The 17274-nt window shown below is 57.7% G+C and overlaps 10 protein-coding genes across 10 annotated transcripts; 7 read left to right on the top strand and 3 right to left on the bottom strand.

The window, feature by feature from the left end:
• Positions 1–33: 33 nt before the first annotated feature.
• Positions 34–3216, top strand: NMD5 (Nonsense-mediated mRNA decay protein 5; the record flags this gene model as incomplete). The annotated part of the gene is made up of 2 exons (XM_056208777.1): positions 34–71; positions 264–3216. 2 exons carry the CDS (start codon positions 34–36, stop codon positions 3214–3216), a joined length of 2991 nt encoding a protein of 996 aa, XP_056064752.1.
• A 92-nt stretch (positions 3217–3308) lies between these two features.
• Positions 3309–3878, bottom strand: emi5 (Succinate dehydrogenase assembly factor 2 mitochondrial; the record flags this gene model as incomplete). Its single annotated transcript, XM_056208778.1, has 1 exon — positions 3309–3878. The coding sequence occupies one exon, from the start codon at positions 3876–3878 to the stop codon at positions 3309–3311; it is 570 nt and encodes a 189-aa protein (XP_056064753.1).
• Positions 3879–4016: 138 nt separating this feature from the next.
• On the top strand, positions 4017–4513 carry RPL43 (60S ribosomal protein L43; the record flags this gene model as incomplete). Its single annotated transcript, XM_056208779.1, has 2 exons — positions 4017–4019; positions 4238–4513. The coding sequence occupies 2 exons, from the start codon at positions 4017–4019 to the stop codon at positions 4511–4513; spliced, it is 279 nt and encodes a 92-aa protein (XP_056064754.1).
• Positions 4514–4811: 298 nt separating this feature from the next.
• Positions 4812–5318, bottom strand: PAM18 (mitochondrial import inner membrane translocase subunit TIM14; the record flags this gene model as incomplete). The annotated part of the gene is made up of 4 exons (XM_056208780.1): positions 4812–4858; positions 4885–4982; positions 5011–5127; positions 5161–5318. 4 exons carry the CDS (start codon positions 5316–5318, stop codon positions 4812–4814), a joined length of 420 nt encoding a protein of 139 aa, XP_056064755.1.
• Positions 5319–5418: 100 nt separating this feature from the next.
• Positions 5419–5874, top strand: MVES1_003971 (uncharacterized protein; the record flags this gene model as incomplete). Its single annotated transcript, XM_056208781.1, has 1 exon — positions 5419–5874. One exon carries the CDS (start codon positions 5419–5421, stop codon positions 5872–5874), a length of 456 nt encoding a protein of 151 aa, XP_056064756.1.
• A 28-nt stretch (positions 5875–5902) lies between these two features.
• On the top strand, positions 5903–7378 carry MVES1_003972 (uncharacterized protein; the record flags this gene model as incomplete). Its single annotated transcript, XM_056208782.1, has 1 exon — positions 5903–7378. One exon carries the CDS (start codon positions 5903–5905, stop codon positions 7376–7378), a length of 1476 nt encoding a protein of 491 aa, XP_056064757.1.
• A 265-nt stretch (positions 7379–7643) lies between these two features.
• SEC23 (GTPase-activating protein S23) lies at positions 7644–9969 on the bottom strand (the record flags this gene model as incomplete). Its single annotated transcript, XM_056208783.1, has 2 exons — positions 7644–9937; positions 9966–9969. The coding sequence occupies 2 exons, from the start codon at positions 9967–9969 to the stop codon at positions 7644–7646; spliced, it is 2298 nt and encodes a 765-aa protein (XP_056064758.1).
• A 97-nt stretch (positions 9970–10066) lies between these two features.
• IML1 (vacuolar membrane-associated protein iml1) lies at positions 10067–14550 on the top strand (the record flags this gene model as incomplete). Its single annotated transcript, XM_056208784.1, has 2 exons — positions 10067–14340; positions 14367–14550. 2 exons carry the CDS (start codon positions 10067–10069, stop codon positions 14548–14550), a joined length of 4458 nt encoding a protein of 1485 aa, XP_056064759.1.
• Positions 14551–14926: 376 nt separating this feature from the next.
• Positions 14927–16087, top strand: AUR1 (Phosphatidylinositol:ceramide phosphoinositol transferase (IPC synthase); the record flags this gene model as incomplete). The annotated part of the gene is made up of 1 exon (XM_056208785.1): positions 14927–16087. The coding sequence occupies one exon, from the start codon at positions 14927–14929 to the stop codon at positions 16085–16087; it is 1161 nt and encodes a 386-aa protein (XP_056064760.1).
• An 80-nt stretch (positions 16088–16167) lies between these two features.
• Positions 16168–17272, top strand: MVES1_003976 (uncharacterized protein; the record flags this gene model as incomplete). Its single annotated transcript, XM_056208786.1, has 2 exons — positions 16168–16626; positions 16655–17272. The coding sequence occupies 2 exons, from the start codon at positions 16168–16170 to the stop codon at positions 17270–17272; spliced, it is 1077 nt and encodes a 358-aa protein (XP_056064761.1).
• Positions 17273–17274: the final 2 nt, after the last annotated feature.

The following is a 17274-nucleotide window of genomic DNA, read 5'->3' on the forward strand; positions in this document are numbered from 1 at the left end:
CGCTGTTTGCGTAGCACACTTGCTGGGGGCGACATGGAAGCACTACTGACCCTTTTCCCCTCTACGTTGAGGTGCGTTGCTCACCATAGCACTGACAGTCAGCCCGGATGTGAATGTGCGGCGCGCGTCGGAGCTGGAGCTCCGACGCTTGGAAAACCAGCCGGGAATGCTGTCTGCGTCGTTTCAAATCATTGCTACGGACAATGTAGACATGTCTGTGCGCCAGGCGGCATCGATGTACGCACCTAAATAACTAATCACAGCTACGTGAAGAACCGAATTGCGCGAGCGTGGAGCGTTAAACCTACGCGCGGCGAGGAGGCTACGGGCATTGCCGAGCAGGATCGAGCTGTGGTGCGCGGCTCGCTGCTGCCGACGATATCAGGCGTGCCGGCACCGCTGCGCGTTCACATTGCGTCCGCTGTCCATTCCATTGTGCGCGCCGACTACCCTGAGGCATGGCCGACGCTGTTGGACGAGATCTTGAAGTTGCTTACGTCTACATCCGAGTCCGACATTTATGCGGGCGTGCGGGCATTGCTCGAGACGGTGCGCAGCTTCCGGTTTACAGACACGGACTCGAAGCTGGAGGACATCGTTTCGCGCACGTTCCCCCAGCTTCTGGCGACTGCGAATGCGCTGATGGACTCGCCGCACTCGAATCTGCCCGCTGTGGGCGAGATTCTGTACTATGCCATCAAGACGTACAAGATTAGCATGCTTGTCACACTGACACAGCACCAGCAATCAGAGGGTAGTATTGTGCCCTGGGGCACGCTGTTGCTTCGTATTGTCCAGAAACCCGTCGAAGACGCCGACTTGGATGTTGACGCGCGCGAGAAAACGCCGTGGTGGAAGACAAAGAAATGGGCCTACTTCTCTCTGAACAAGCTTTTTAGCAGGTACGGCATCCCCTCGCAGCTGTCTTCTAGCATGAAGTCGTACAAGCCGTTTGCAGAGACCTTTTCGAACCACTTTGCCCCCGAGATTCTCAAGGTGTACCTGCAAGTATGCGAGGCAAACATTACTCAGAATGCATGGATCAGCCGCCCAGTGACGCGCTCCATCCTTACATTCTTGAACGAGTGTATCAAGCCCAAGACTATCTGGCTGCGTCTCCGGCCGCAGATGCCCGAGCTAGTGCAGTCGTTTGTGTACCCGCGCATGTGCTTTTTGGAAGAAGACGAGGAGCTCTGGGAACTCGACCCGATCGATTTTATCCGCTCTCGTACGGATGTGCTTGAGGATATGGGCACCGTCGCGAGTGCCGCCAGTACGCTGCTCCATACTGCGGTCACGAAGCGGACCAAGTCGATGTTTGAGCCCACGCTGGCATTTATCATGTCGGTGATGAATGCGTACCCTGCAAACTGCAATGCACGCCAGTTGGACGGGGCGCTAAATATGTGCATTACCATTGCCAAAGAGATGACCGACGCCGAGTCTGTTCGGGACAAACTCGACCTCTTTTTCTTCCAGCACGTACTGCCGCTGCTCAAAAGCGAGCATGCATTTTTGCGCCTGAGTGCATGCACGGCGGTAAAAACATTTGATCACGTCGGGATGAAGTGGCACAACGCCGAGACACTGGAGATGGCTTTCCGTGGCGTGATGGACTGCATTATGGATGCAGAGCTTCCTGTGCGAGTACAAGCGGCAGAGGCAATTGGCGAGCTGATCGGACACGACGAAGTACACAACGCAATGGCGCCCAACGCAGCGCGACTGATGCAAGAGTTCTTGAAGCTTTCCGACGAGACAGACCTGGACGTATTGATGACGACGCAAGAAAAGGTCGTGAACACATTTGCCGAGGAGCTCTTGCCGTTTGCTGTTCAGCTCGTCCAGCAGCTGGCAAGCATCTATATGCGCCTCGTTCGCGAGAATCTGGCTGGCGGCGACGCGGAGGCAGACGGCGCCCATGCATTCAACATGGACCAAAATGAGGAGGACAAGTACTTTGCGGCGCTGGGCAACCTGAGCACCATGTACCAAATGGTCTCCACTGCCGAGTCGCGCCCCGAGATTTTGGCCGAGCTCGAGCAGGTTATTCTGCCTGCCGTCGCACTCACCATTGAGACGGAAACAATCGATCTGTTCGATGACTGCTTCCAGCTGACAGACGTCCTAACATACTACCAAAAGCGCATTTCGCCCGCGATGTGGAATGTGTTTGCGCTTATGTACAAGTCGTTCAAGGGGATTGGCATCGACTACCTCTCGGAAATGATTGGCACGCTCGACAACTGCGCGTCGTACGGCACAGAAATGTTGCAGCAGAATGAAGAGTACCGCAACATGCTGCTCGATATTTTCAACACGGCGATCACGAGCGATCAGCTGGGGATTAGCGATCGGATTGCCGCTTGCCAGCTTGCCGAGGTAATTCTCCTGCTCCTCAAGGGGTACGTTGACGGCGCGCTTGAGCGCATCATCACCGCACTCTTGCCGCACTCGCGCAAGAACAGCCCGGAGCCCTCGTTTAGCCTGCGGAAATGGAGTATTCTCGTGCTCCTTGAGGCGCTTTACTACAACCCTAACATGGCGCTTCAGGTGCTCGATGCGAACGGGGCGACAGCCGAGTTTTTCACCGATGCCCTCCAGATGCTGCCTAAGTTTAAGAGAGTGCACGAATGCAAAGTCACGATTGTCTCGCTCTTGAGCATCCTCTCCGTCGATCCAAACACGCTGCCAGAGGCAATAAAGGCGGGCTATGCGCACCTCTTGCGCGCATTGACTCGCCAGCTCAAGCTGCTGCCTGTATTGGTCGCACAGCGCGTTGAAGTCCAACGCGCGCTCGATGAAGGATTCGACGAAAACGATGAGGAAGAGGCGGAAGAAGAGAATGACGTGGACGACGATGCGGATGTGCAGGACGACGACAACGAGTACCTTGAGCTGCTTATTCAAGAGGCCGCGCGTCTTCGCACTAAGGTCACGCATATTGACAATGGCGAGGAGGAAGAAGAGGAAGAGGACGATTTGGAATTGGAGGATATCGAGGACGATGACCTCATTTACGAATCACCACTTGAAAACGTGCCTGTCTACGAGCCTTTCCGCTCGGTCGTGCACCAGCTACAAACTCAGCATGCTGCACTCTTCCAATCGCTCACGGAGGGTATGAGCAAGGAAGAGCAGGAGCAGTTCCAACAGGTGTACGCGATCCAAGACGGGGTAGAAACGGGACTCGGCAAGCCGGAGAAGGGTACATAGTTGTACAAGGCAGAAATGCGCGCCTTGTGCATGTCCAGCATACATAATCGTAACTACTATGAACCGCTATCCGATATGTACAAGTGCGGTAATTAGAATGGGGACTGGATATCTTGACTGAGGCTCGGAAATCGTCGTACTGTACGCTCGTCATTGCGCGTATGCGCTCGGATGCGGTGGCCCAGGCGTCCTTCGGTGATAAAAGAGCTTTCCCAACGGTCCGGTACGGGTTTCCTTTCTGTGCACCAGTAGAAAATATCCCAGTCTGGCTCGTCCAGCAGCCTATCGAGCTCGTCGAGCTCGTCGTCGCCGAGGCTGGCCAGCTCCTTTTGTGCAAATGTACTGAGGATCAGGTCGGTTTCTAGCGTGCCGCGTTTCCGGCACTGGTATTGCATGCGGGCAAGTTTACGTGGCCGGTCTTCGTTAGTGCGGTTCGGCACACGGTTCGGCACTTCGATCCCTTCCACGCGCTGGGATGCACTGGCGAGGTCCACGCCGTCGGCTTTTCGTGCAGGGTCCAAGTCTGGCGAGAAAGGCAGCGGGAACGGATCCAACAGTGCATCCTTTGCGTTTCGTTTATTCTTCAGCGGTGCGCATGCCGCAAAACGCCTTGCTGGCGCAGCGACGCGCACGCTGGCGCCCAAGCCTACGCGGAGCCACATGCGAGGCCCGACCACAACCTCCACTTCGAGCACGTATACGGTCACGTGTAAACTATACTTTTTCACGTGACTAATACGGCCTGGGTGCGCGCGCCAGCGTTTCTGCTGCCGACCCACCTCTTCTTCTGGCATTCAAACATGGTATGTATCGTGTTGGCATACACCACACGAAAGGCTGTGGTTCTTGGTATGGCGGGCAATACATATTTTTGACGATACGACTTTGGGCGATGCCGGCGCAACAATTGTGCGCAAGTGCGTCGATGCACTGGCGCAGCAGCGCCCGTGCTTTATGTGTCATCTCCCCTGCCGTACTATGGACACGCCAGCACTCATTTGAACAGTACTGACCGCCACAGTCTAAGCGCACCGCAAAGGTTGGTATCACAGGCAAGTACGGCACGCGCTACGGCTCGTCGCTCCGTCGCCAGATCAAGAAGATTGAAATCTCCCAACACAGTCGCTACACGTGCTCCTTCTGCGGTAAGGACACTGTGAAGCGCTCTGCTGTCGGTATTTGGAACTGCCACTCTTGCAAGAAGGTCATTGCCGGTGGTGCGTGGACCATGAACACGACTGCGGCCGCGACGGTGCGCAGCACCATCCGTCGTCTGCGTGAGATCAGCGAGGCGTAAGGGCCCTATGCTATTTTTCAAAACACCGCTGCACACTGTTGCCATCTGGTCTTGACGACCCGTTAAGATTGATTATGTATGTTCTTTCGTGCATGTGCCGTAGTTCGGCGGTGGCGCTTGCCACGGTGAATACCTACATCTATGACCGAATTATATGCAGTGACGAGTGATGTGATATAGAAGTCAGACAAGGTGTGCCAGTGTGGTGCACTGGTGGCAACCTGGCCGTCTTATGGCTACGAGCAGTGCCTCGGCTACACCATTGCAAGGGGATATACTGTGCGCTACCAAAGGTTTTCTAGCGCGACGTGTTGCGTTCCAAGATATCCTTCGCCTCATTGATTTCTGCGTGAGTTGTTTGTAGCACGTACTGCTCGCAAGGTAGGGCGAGCCACCGCGATCGGGGTGGTTCGCAATCATCATACGACGATGCGAGTCCTTGATTTTGTTCCTTGTAACGCTCGCCTCGCTGCAAATTAGCACGTTACTGCACGTACCGAAGTCCAAGGACCTGTGCAGCTTCCTTCCTGTCCATTTTCGACTGGAACCCGCCTTTTACCCACTTGCCGCTCGAACCAGAACTGGAGCCCATACTCAGCTTCGCGAGCAGGCCACTGTGTGTCAGTGTTCAGCAAAAGACTACCTACGCTCCAATCAAAGCACATCCGATAATAACAGGCATTGCCAGTTCATTCCGCTGCGTCGCCTGCAGTAGCTGCGGCGAGCTTGGACGGAATGGCGAAGTAGACAGGTTTCGCACACTGGTCGACGCTCCCCTGCGCAACAGTGGCGCGTGCGAAAGCATTCTAGTACGCAGCATTCTGGCAAGGGCAGCGCGGCGGTTCCACGCGTATATCCAACACACAAAAGCGTAATTCCCAATCTCATGTCCTGCCTATGCCGCCATGGCACAGCGCGCGGTGATGACGTTTCATCACATCCTTTCGGCAAGAAAGATCACCCAACTGCATGCATGGTCTGGCGAGCTGGGTCTGCAAGGGATTATCAAGGTGGGCTACCCCGGCCTGCTTCTCCTTGCCGATCGGCCCGAGCGTGCCGCGTCGCACGTCGCAGAGTACGTGCGGCGCGTGAAACGGATGCGGTGGCAGACGTGCGAGCTACGCATCCTCGAAGACGCGCCGTCCGTGCCGGCACTCTGTGCACTTCAGAATGCGTTGGCCGGTGCACGCAACTCGCACACCGCGCGTCGCTCTGCGCTCGCGCACCTCGATACCCTGAAACAAATCGCGCCTATTCTGCGCGACGCCGACTATGCTGGGGCGCAGCGCATGCAGGAGGACGTGGATACGCCGCGGTTCGATTCGTGGGAAGCCTTCTACCGCCGCGCCATGCGTCCGTAATGTGGAGGTTGTGTTGCTTTTGGACACGATGAATACCACCAGTGCTACCCACCTGTTTCAGTCCGATACCTCGCTCGCCGTAGGTCGCGCTCGTGCAGAAAAAGCAGCGCGCACAGCACATGGCGAACTGTATGGCCATCCAATCTGGCTCGGGAGCCGCGGCGCGCCGTTGCAGCAAACCGAGACAGTCCACGCCCAGGAGACGCCGGTGGATACCACACAGCTTGCCGAGCTTGCCGCAGGTGCCGACGGCGGAAAAGCAAAAGCGATTACTGCACACAAATGCTCGATTACTGATCCCGTTCTGTGGACCGCCGAGTCTGGGCATATCGCGCGAGGCATCAGCTTGGAGTCGGGGTTGACGTTGCAGCAATTGCGAGGGCATACCGGGCCCGTCTCTGCCCTGGCATCGGTCGTCCTTGCTCATGGGCGTACCCTCTTGTTTACCGGTTCCTGGGACAAGAGCATACGGATTTGGGCGGTCGGCGAGCGCGGCGCGCGACGCCCTGCGCCACTTGTTATTCTCCGCGATGCGGCGGCCGACTTTATCAAGGCGCTGCACGCCGACGCAGAGCATGCGTGCTTGCTGAGCGGCGCGAGCGACAAGGCAGTGCGTATTTGGGATCTGCGGCTTTTGATCCAGTGGGCTTCCGACAAGGCGCCGGAAGAATGGGCCGAAGTGCTCTCGCGGGAAAAGGACGCGCCTGTTGGATGCCCTGTGCCTACGCTTGCCGGCGTATGCCGCGAACATTTGCGCCCCGTAGTGTGTATCACAACTCTACCGCCATGCCCCGATGCAGGTTTCCGAAGCGATGCATTTTACGCATTCTCTGCAGACTCGATGGGGCGCGTGCTGCAGTCTGCAATTGTGTTTGACGACGCGGCGGAGCGCTCCGCACACGCCGCTGTGCTCCGCGAGTTAAACGGGCCAGAGACGGGGGTCTTGGATATGGTAGCTACTTGGCGTGTGTATGGGCCGGAAGAGGACCAGTGGGGTGCGGATATTTGGGTATCCTCTTCGGACGAGAGTGTGCGTCGCTTCCCGTTGTCGGAGGGCGCGCGCGAAAAGTTTGTTCCTGGCCGTGTATCGCATGCAGGCGCGCAAGTTGGTACAGCGGCGCCGCTCATGGCCGACGCGCTGCTCAGTATCCCAGCCTCGGCCTCGGCCATCTTGCCGCTGGGCGTAAGCGACGGGGAAAAAGATGCGCTTATCACGGGCGACGTGCAGGGCGAATTGGAGGTATGGTGTATGGAGCCTGTGCACAAATTTGCGGCACACGAGGGGCACTGGCACGAAATCACGCACTTGGATAGGTGGCTTCGTGCAGAAGACAAGACGCTGTGGATTGTGTCTACTTCTCTGGACGGGACTGTGCGGCGCTGGCCCTTGCCGCGCCTGCTGACGACGGAAGCGCAACGTGATACAGAGACGAGGCCTGCTGCGGTAGGGGTGGCGTTGACTGCCGAGGAGGAGGCCGAGTTGACCGAGCTTATGGACGACTAGGCATTGCTGGCAGCGAACGAGTCGGCAGCAATGCACGAGCTTTTTTTTTTTTTTTTTTTTTTGTTTTGGTAGTGGCTGCCAAGATGGAATGCGTAGGATAGGCGGCACATAACCAAACCTCCATACGTAGTCTGCACCCGAAAAGCAGCTCATGACAGCAAACAACGCCATTTAGAACCACGACGCGCCAAGTCCTCTGCGAACATTGCTTCATTCCTATTGAACACAAAATGCTCTTCTTCAGTCTACCCCTGTTGCCGGTGCTCTATCCACTGTTTGCGCCCACAGCAAGGCGTTTAAGGTGCTCCATAAACACTTGCAAGCTGACATCGTCGGTAAAGATAGCAGCGCCTTGATTCGAATTGCCGTACGCACCGCCCGTCATGTGCGTTGTCGATGGGTTCAGCTTGGAGAGCAGGAAACGTGCCTGAGACCCGTTTTGGTCGCACACAATGTAGCGCGGAATCGGGAAACGCTCGCAGAGCAGATCCTGTGCATCTACCTGGGGCGTATCGAGGATCTCGCGGAAGTTTTCGTACCCCTCCTGGTCCTGGTATCCAGCCTTGCGCCATTGTGCAACCGTTTCGCCGTGGAAGATGAGCAGGTGGAAGAAGGTGTCGAGGAGCAGGATCACGTCGGGACGAATCGACATGCTATCCAAGAGCACGGGCTGCGGCGGCCCTTCGAAGCCATACGACATGAGTGTCGGCTGGATCATGATCAATGAGCTGTTCACATCCTCCGAGTTTAGGATATGGCGGTAGTACGCCGTCTCGTCAGGCGAGTTGTTGAACACCTGCAAGAATTGCGAGCGGCGCAAGTGGAACATGAACTGCGGGTAAATGTTGAAGTTTTCGCTCAGCCGGAAACTCGTGGGATCGTCCTTGCGGTACTCGGCAAACTTTTGGCAGAGACGGATGAGCATCCTGTCCAGCCAGCGCAGTACATCGGGGCTGTCATCGATCTCAGCCTTGAATACAGCAATGCGCGCCATCAGCACAGCTGCTGCCTCCTGGTCGAACGAGAGGGCAATCTGACCAGACTCGCCGTCCGCAAAGTTGCGAGCAATGGTCGTGACGCGCAGACGGAACTGGCCAGAAGCGTGTTGGTAGTGTGTCACAAACTGCACCAGGCCGCGCGAGCCAGGCTGCAGCGGCTGGCCAGCAGGCGTGGCCACTTCAAAGTAGATGGCCTGGCTGGTGCGCGGCGTAAGCGATGCAATGCGCCACGCCGACGTGCCGCCAATACCGATCTCTGTCTCGCCCACACTCGCTGATTTTTTGCTCGCAGAGATGGCGTGCCCAATAAGGCCAGACACTTTAAGCTCCTTGGTGCACTGCACGTCGAGCGTAGCGTTGAAGCCCATAAGCAAGTTGCCATGCTCGTCCTTGTCAAAGATCTTGTTGAAGCTCTGCTTGAAAATGCCCATCTGGAACGAGTCGACAAGCAGCACATTCCCGTTGGTGACATTGCTCAGCGAGTGCATCTCCAGCAGGCCCACCTGGTCCAGGCATCCAGAGAATACGTCGATCGTATGCCCATTGTGCGCCGCGCGCCGGCCGAGGTTTTCATAGAAGCGGCTTGCACGCTTAAAGAAGCGCACATTGTCCTTCTCAATGTCGTGGTGCGAACGGATCCGCTCGCGCAGCTCCGTCGAGACAACTTGACCGGGGCCTTCCGTGCAGGGGCCGCCACAAAAGAGCATGACACGCGCGCCCGTGTTCGGGAAGGTGCTTTCCAAGAGCCCGACCGAGACGCTAAGTGCGGCGCCCGTGCAGCGCTGCGCACGTTTGTCGTTCGCTACAGGCCACGGGTCCCGCTGAAGTTGTTCGATGATTGTCGTGAGTTGGTACTCACACTGCGACACGGGCAAAAGGAAGCGCGCGGCACCAATCTGTCCGCCGGTCGCCTTGGGCTGGCTCGGGCCGCCCTGGGTGCCGGGCGTGGGTCGCGAGCCGGGCGTAAGGCCAAGCATGTCCTGGATGCCTTTGGGCGAGTAGTCCTTGGACCCACGGAACACAAAACTCTTTGGACACAACTCGTATCCCAGCTCGTGTACTTGGACCACGGTGCCAAAGGTCACAAGACCAACAAGCGCGTGCGGCGGCAAGAGCGAGAGGGACACGACGAGCGACTCGGTGAGCGCCTTCAGATCGTCCGCATCCATGCACGTATCCACGACGTACAAGAAAATCGGCGGGATCTGCGACATGCGGCTCAGCGTGTACTCGATGGTGGTGTATTTCGGCAAAAGCTCCGCAGGAAGGTTGGTGTTGCTAATGTCCTTGTAGTGCGGCGGGAATGGGTTCCGCGACAGGCAGAACGGGCAGATCCACAGCTTTCCGCGCACGTCGACCTGGCAATATGGGTTCAGCACCGCGCGGCACGGCGGCTTGCACGATACAGGCTCGTACAAGACCGGGGGCAAATCGGAGCGCTCTTTAAGCGGTGTGTAGAGCGCCCCGATCGGCACCACCGTGCGGGTCGCCTCAAGCTTGGTCGAGGGCCAGACATTCCATGAGAGACGTACGCCGTCCCTGTCTTCGACCTCGTCCACGTCTGTTGTCAGCTGGCAGGCACCACGTACTCATTTGCGCTGGAGACGAAGGGAGGCGACAACACGGCGTGCCGATGTTGCCTTCGGCCGAGGCATGTGTGCACAACGCCTCCACACGCGCATCTCCCACAATGGCGGCGGCGGCGCCTGGACGCAAGGAGCCCTCGACGCTCGATATGTCAGCGGAGTTGGCGGATGTGCACGATGATGTGCGTTCACGGCGCATCACGTTCTGGACGCATCAGCCGCCAAATTTCTCAACGTACAGCTTTGTGCTGAACCCCAAAGTCGCGCTGCCGCAGGTCTCGGACACGGAGCTGCTTGGCGTCACGGACGACGCAGGGCATGCCGCTATTTCGGAGGGATCGTCTCGGATGCGTACACGCGTGCTTGTATTTAAGCCTGCACAGGCGCTTGCCGATACGGATGTGATCGCGAAGCAGCAACAGCTGCAGCTGAGCGTCGCAACGAGCATTGCGTCTTTGTATGGCTATACCAACCGCAGCGAGCAAATTTTGTGCCGTGTATCGCGCGCGGCATTCACGATCGATCATTTAGAGCTTTATTTTAAGGACCAGTACATCGGGCGCTCCGACATGTGGCGCGTCGCGAACATGTTGCTGGACCAGTGCGTGTACGTGAGCCAGAAAATTCAGCTGCCGTCGGGGTTACGCGCGACGATCGGCAAGCTGTACATCGATGGCGAGCGCACTCAGTCCGGCTACATTGCGCCGTCTACAAAAACCATCTTCCGCTCTGAATCGGCCAAGTACGACCTTTTCATCCAAATGTCCAAGGAAATGTGGGAGTTTGACGAGGGCGGCGAGATTTACTACGAAAAGATTTTGCAGGGCTTTTTGCCTGACCTGCTCCGCAAGTGGGAGGCCATCTCGCCGAACCATGTCGTCTCTGTCATTTTGTTCACGCGCGTGTTCTACACAGAAGAGGAGCAGGCAAAGCAGGCGAATTTGCCGGTGCAGCAGGACGCCGAGGGACAGTTTTATGCAGACTACTACAAAGTCATCGTCGACTTGGAGTCAAACTGTAACTGGCCGGCTGTTGTGCGCACGCTGAAGGAAGAGTTTTTCCGGTTCCAGCACGATATACTGCTCCAGCCCCGGACGACGCAGCACGCCGCGCCGCTTGAGGGGCACAATGATGGCACGCCCACGATGGGGCGCGTCTTGGTGGGCGAAATTGCGCACGCGCACAGGGGCAATGTTCTTGAGGCCATCAATTTAGCGCTCAATCCGTACGACCAACACTATGTCGACCGCGACTTGACGCGCACGGGCTTCGAGGTGCTGATTGCGACTGCGGGCACAGGCAGTTTCTTCGTGGACAAGCGGCTGCTCCGCACCACGACCCAGCGCATGGCAGAATCAGGTATCTCGCTCGACCTCGTGTGCCTTACACAGATGCCGCTGCACACTGCACCCATCTTTCAATTTCGCTCCGCGCCTCTCTCGCCCGACGCCAGACATTGCTCTGCTCTGCGGCGCTCCATACAGAGTGAGACAGAGACCCCGCTGTACACGGACAATACCGCGCATCCCAACGAGATGCACACCTACTATTTCCTGCCCTACTGGATCAACTGCAGCTTTTACCACGTCGAACAGGATATGCACTTTCGCAGCGATCGGTTTGTGCCGCGATGCAGGATGGACGGACTGCGCTTGATGGAGCTGATGGGCAGCGGGCGCCAGGATCTCTTGATTCCTTACATACACATGAAACACGAGCAAAACACGCCTGCACAGCGACGCACTGCGCGCGACATGCACGACACGGATATCTTTCGCCCCCAAACGAACGGTCTGTCTGCCCCGTCGTTTTCCAAAGCGCCGCCCATGGCCGAGGCCGTGTCGCGCACTACAAAGGAAAAACGCGACGCGGCTGTCGAGCGCAGTTCGTTTGCGCGGCGCGTGCGACACAGCCGCTCGCCAAACGCACGGCACGAGCGGCACAGTGCCCACAGCACTCGGCGCAGCGCATCCAGTCGCACGCGCACGCCGCGCCTTGATGCAGACGCAGGCTACCCCGGGCCGTCGCGCTCGGCCTTGTCTCTGCTCTTTGACACCAGCGGCAAAGGCCTGCCACTGGTGGCTGAGACCGTGACCGAGCTTGTAGCGCAGGTACATGCATCGCCGCACGTTGCGTCCGCGTCTGGGGCGTGGCCCACACTATGGAGACACATCACGTCGCTAAGCATGCGCACACGGACACGGCGTGTCGAGCAGAGGACCACTGCGCGCAATGCGTCACAGCTGATCGGCGCAGCGCTCGCAGGGCGGTTCCACGAGGATGATCCTGTGCTGCAAGTGCAAGCCAGTGACGCAACACAGCTCTCCAAGTCGACGCCGATCCTGCTTGAGCCCAAACAGAAAGAGACACAGCCATCTACGGTGCACTCCTTGGTCAACCCCTCGAATTTGCGCACCTTGGGACCGTACCAGGACCCTGTCTTGCTGCGCTGGCAGCACGTATTTCTAGGGCGCGCTGTCCAGCACACAGTCAAGTGGTGGTCGATGATATCGCCCGCGTGCCTGCCGCTGACTACGAGCTACATGCCCAGCGATCGCGAGTTCCAAACTGACTGGCAGGACTACCCTTACACGGTTTCCGTTCACTCCGACCTCCATTCATTCCTCCTACGCCGCGATTCCAGTACGTCGGCGGCACTTGCGATGCTGCGCGAAATGGTTCTGCAGCGCCTCTCGCAGGGGTTTCAGCTTGTGGAGCGCACTGTGCCACGCCCAGGCACGCCCGCCGGCCCCGACGCCGATTTTTTCGTCCAGCACCCCATTGAGCTCCTGCGCCCGGGCAACTTTTCTACAGGCGAGCAGATCTGCCTCACAACCACGAACCAAGTCCACTCTTTGTCCTACAACCGCCAAGCAGGCATGATCAACGTCAAGCGCTACATCAAGCGACTCCCGTACTCTACGGCACCGATCCACTACCGCTGTTGCATTTGGCCGCGCAATCTGCGCGGCTACCTAGTGCACAATACCACCTTTGCACACCCCGATCCTCACAGCTACAACTGGACGTATCTAGACTCACTTGTCGCAGGCTACGAGCACAAGCTGCGTCCCTCGCTGCGCTTTTGGCGCGCCAGATTCGTGCTCGTGCCTTCCGAAGGCTCGCCACCGCCCATGACGGCGAGCACGGGCGAGAAGCTGAGCGACGAAGAGGTGCGGCTTGTCGGCATCGATCGCCTCGCGGAGCTCTTTGCCAGGGTGGAGTACCGCGCCCCAAACGAGCCGCGGTCTGCGCGTGGCGCCGTCTTGCGGTTTTTGCCCACGACGCTGGACCCGTCTAGCAGCATGCTCGACGAGGCATTTTTGCATGCATTGCAAGGCGTCGCTGACGAGCTCTCGCGGCGCACGACCACGAAGCCGAAAAGTGTACGCCGCTTGGCACGCACACGATCACTTGCGCTCCTCGCTTCGGATCTGCGGTCGAGCGAGGCAGAGGTCAAGGTGCGCGATCGGCTCTGGCACCGCGTTCTGTATTTCAACACGATTGTCGGCACGGATTTGGTCACCTGGCTATGCAAGACGTACGCTGATATTCGGTCGCGCGAGGATGCAGAACGCTTCGGACGGAAGCTGCAAAAGGAAGGGTACTTGGAGCATGTATTGCACGCCCACGCCTTCCACGATGGGCATTATTTTTACCGGCTCACCAACCAAGCGGTGCTCCTCGACGAGCACGGCGAGCCGCAAAGGCAGGAAGCACGTCCGAAAGCTAGCAAACAGGCTGCACCAAGTCGGCGCGTGCAAATGAGCCGCTCGATGCTGATCGATTTAGACCCTGGAAAAAAAAGCGACCGCGCAGAAGTTGCTATTTTACACCACGATCTTGCGCACAATCCCGATAACGGGTTTAACTTCCAGATCCACTGGCTCGGGGCTACCGCGCGCTTGATCGAGGACGTGGTACAGATATGGACTCGCACCGTGGACCGCTACGGACTCCGGCTTGTCGAGGCGCCGATTGGGCAGATCAAAGACGTGGGGTGCCACAGCCCATTTCGTGCGCCGCTGCCGATTCGTCTCGCACGGGCGCCGCCAGCGCTGGAAACGTACGCACACCTCCTGGACGCCTCGCGCTTGCTGAGCGACACAGACAAGATGCCAGAGCCGCGCAACGACACAGAGTGCTGGTTGTTCCGACACGTGCTTGCACGGTACGCCACGCAGGCAGACCGGCTCTTCGAGATGGCACTTTTGCGCAAGTTTGGCTTTGTTCTTGACCAAGAAGCGTCGAGCCGCTACCCTGCGCACATCGAGAAAGTATGCTCTTCGCGGCCCTTGGACTTTGATTATACCCAGTTTGTTCACCGCTCCGGCATTGCGTTCGTGCAGGTGCTCGGCGGCGAAGATGGATTCTTGTGGTACGCATTCTATTTACTCATTCCAGGCTGCACAACCGCTTATATACCTCACATTTCCATGCACACAAGGCAGGGGCGCAGCAGAAAAGTGTCGCGCCGCCGGATGCAGACGCGGAGCGCTGTGCATTCCAGCGCTTCTGCGAAAATCCCACCGAGCTTGCCACATTCTATGCAGATGTGCTCGCGGCGTTGCGACGCCTCACGAGATAGTTACCACCGGCGGCCCATCTTGGGGTCAGCACTCCTTCATACATACATGCTGCTGCACACAATCCTTGAACATGCGAAATTCTTTCGCGCACGCATTGTGCTCAATCTGCTGGTGGTTTGCGAGCATGCACCGCCCGTACTGCTGCGCTTGCACCGCGCACTCGCCCATGGCACGCGCCACGCCACGCAGCGGCGCCAACCGCCGCTCCTGCATGGTGGTAGCAAGTATCACGTGATACACAATTTTGCGCGCGACGGCGCCGCTGCATGCTAGCGGATGATTGCCGAGCTAGTAGCGGCGGTCGTGGCGGCCGCGAGGCGGCTGACACTGGGCACGTCGCCGCGCGAGAATATCGAAAAATTTCGCTTGTATAAAATGTCACGGGTAGAGCGGCTCAAGTACGGCGCGATGCTGGTCATTGCCACGTTTGCGATTGTCATCGTCGAAGACCCGCCGTTCCCTTACAAGCTGCTCGTGCCTTTGCTGTATTCGGCTGCGCTGTTGATTCCGATAACGAGCCAGTTTATCCTTCCAGCATCTCCCATTCTTTTGTGGCTCGTGCTCTACTACTCCTGCCGCTTTATTCCTGAAAGTACCCGCCCGCATATCTGGGTCTCGGTGCTGCCGACCCTGGAAACTATATGGTACGGCGCGAATATCAGTGATATTTTGACGCGGTTTGGACATCCACTGCTTGATGTCTTGGCATGGATTCCGTACGGCGTAGTCCACTTTATCGCGCCGTTTGTCGTTGCCTCGTTCATCTTTGTTTTTGCACCGCAAGGCAGCGTCAAAATGTTTGCAAACGCATTCGGATTTACAAACTTGGTCGGTGTGTTAATCCAAATTGCATTTCCTTGTGCCCCGCCGTGGTACGAACTGCGCGAGGGCCTGACTGCCGCCAATTACGGGATGCGCGGCTCCCCGGCAGGCCTTGCGCGCATTGATCACATCTTTCATGGGCATGGCTACACTCTTACCTTTACCGGTGCGCCTGTGGTATTCGGCGCATTTCCTTCGTTGCACGCCGCGACCGCGACGTGCGAGTCCCTCTTTTTGAGCTACTTCTTCCCGTACAAGTTACGCATTGGCCGCTTTTCCGTGGACGTGCGTATTTTCTATTGGGGATACAGTTTTTGGCTGTACTGGTGCACCATGTACCTGATGCACCACTACCTGATTGATCTTGTCGCGGGCGGTTGTCTCGCGACGCTCTCTTTCTATGTATTCCGCACAGAACAGATTCGCGAGGCGATGGAGCAGCGCGTTGCCGATATGGAATACGCAGAGCACAGGCGGAACCAAGTGCCACTGCCGCCGTCCGACAATTTGCGCATCGCGCGACTCGCTGGCGAAGAAGCTGGGCAAGCCGCGTACGAGGGCAGGGGCTGGAAAATGTCGCAGGAAATCCAACGCGCAATACTCGGCGATGAAAGAGACGCCTTGTCGACTGCAACTCCTTTCTTCGCTCTTGAAGAGACCGAAAGCGCACCGGGCGACGTCGACGTCCATTCGCGCGGCGCTGCTGCAGCGTAGCATACCAACATGCTGACTAAGTAATATATAGCTTACTAAGCAATCGCCGTATCCGCGCGCCGCCGTTTGGTTTTTGCATCATGAGCTCGTTCGAGGGTGCAACGGTGAAGTTGACGCTGCGCAGCGGCGAGTTTTATATCGGTCGCATTTTGCGTGTTGATTCGACCACAGCGACATTGCATGTAGAGCGCGCAGACACGCACCAGGTTACTTGCGTGCGGCGAGAAGAGCTGCAGGATGTGAGCACCGTTGCGACGCCGGCCGCAAACGCGACGCCAACCGCAAACGCGCCCCCCGCCGCAAGCGCGACACTGGTATCAAACGTGCAGCCGGCAGTAAACTCGATTCCGCGTGCAGAGCCGCCGGATTCGCCGTCGCAAACAGGCGCTGCAAAGAACAAAAAGCGTGGCGGCCGCAAATCTAAAGGCTCAGGGACGGCGACGCCAGTCTCTGCACCGGCAAACCTAACGATGAAAGAATTTGACTATACCAAGAGCACGCAGAGCTTTGACAAAAAAAAGACATGGGAGGAGATTCGTGTACGTGTGCAAGCACCACTGACAATAGCAAAGCCAGAGCGGCACATCGACGGACCAGTTGCTTGTAATGCTGAATCGCCGCCCAGCTTCCACGGAAACAAACCAGCCAATGCTGGCACCGACCGAAATGGTGCTGAGTGCAGAAGAGCGTACCTCGCCCGCTACACCGACATCGACAGCAACATCGAAAGCAACAGCGATGCACGATGCAACACAAAAAGAGCTTGTGCATCTGCGCGAAGAGCACGCGCGGCTTATGCTAGCGGTAGAAACGCACAAGCAGCGCGCAGCACTCGCCGAAGTGCTCACCGGCCTCCAGGTCGATTCGCACACCGAGCCGGATGTGTATACCTGCACAATTTACTCCGATGCACGTCTTGCAGTAACCGAGTGGCGTGCACAACAAACGCAGGAGGCGCCGTCAGTGCCAGCGCAAAACGCACTGCAGTACGCGATCCGTATGCCGACAAGCGAGTCACTGCAAAATGGCGGCCCTGCGATGCTTACCTATTTGGGGCCCATCGCGTCGTCAGACCCTGCACTCTTGGCCAAACTGCCAGACCACTTCCGTCACGAGATCAGTGTAAAGCTCGAGAACGCTGCCCTCTTCCAACAGCGGCTCGATGCGCTCGTGCGCCATGCATAATA

The sequence above is a fragment of the Malassezia vespertilionis genome, chromosome 9 (assembly GCF_029542925.1).
Source record: "Malassezia vespertilionis chromosome 9, complete sequence".
Lineage (NCBI taxonomy): Eukaryota > Fungi > Basidiomycota > Malasseziomycetes > Malasseziales > Malasseziaceae > Malassezia > Malassezia vespertilionis.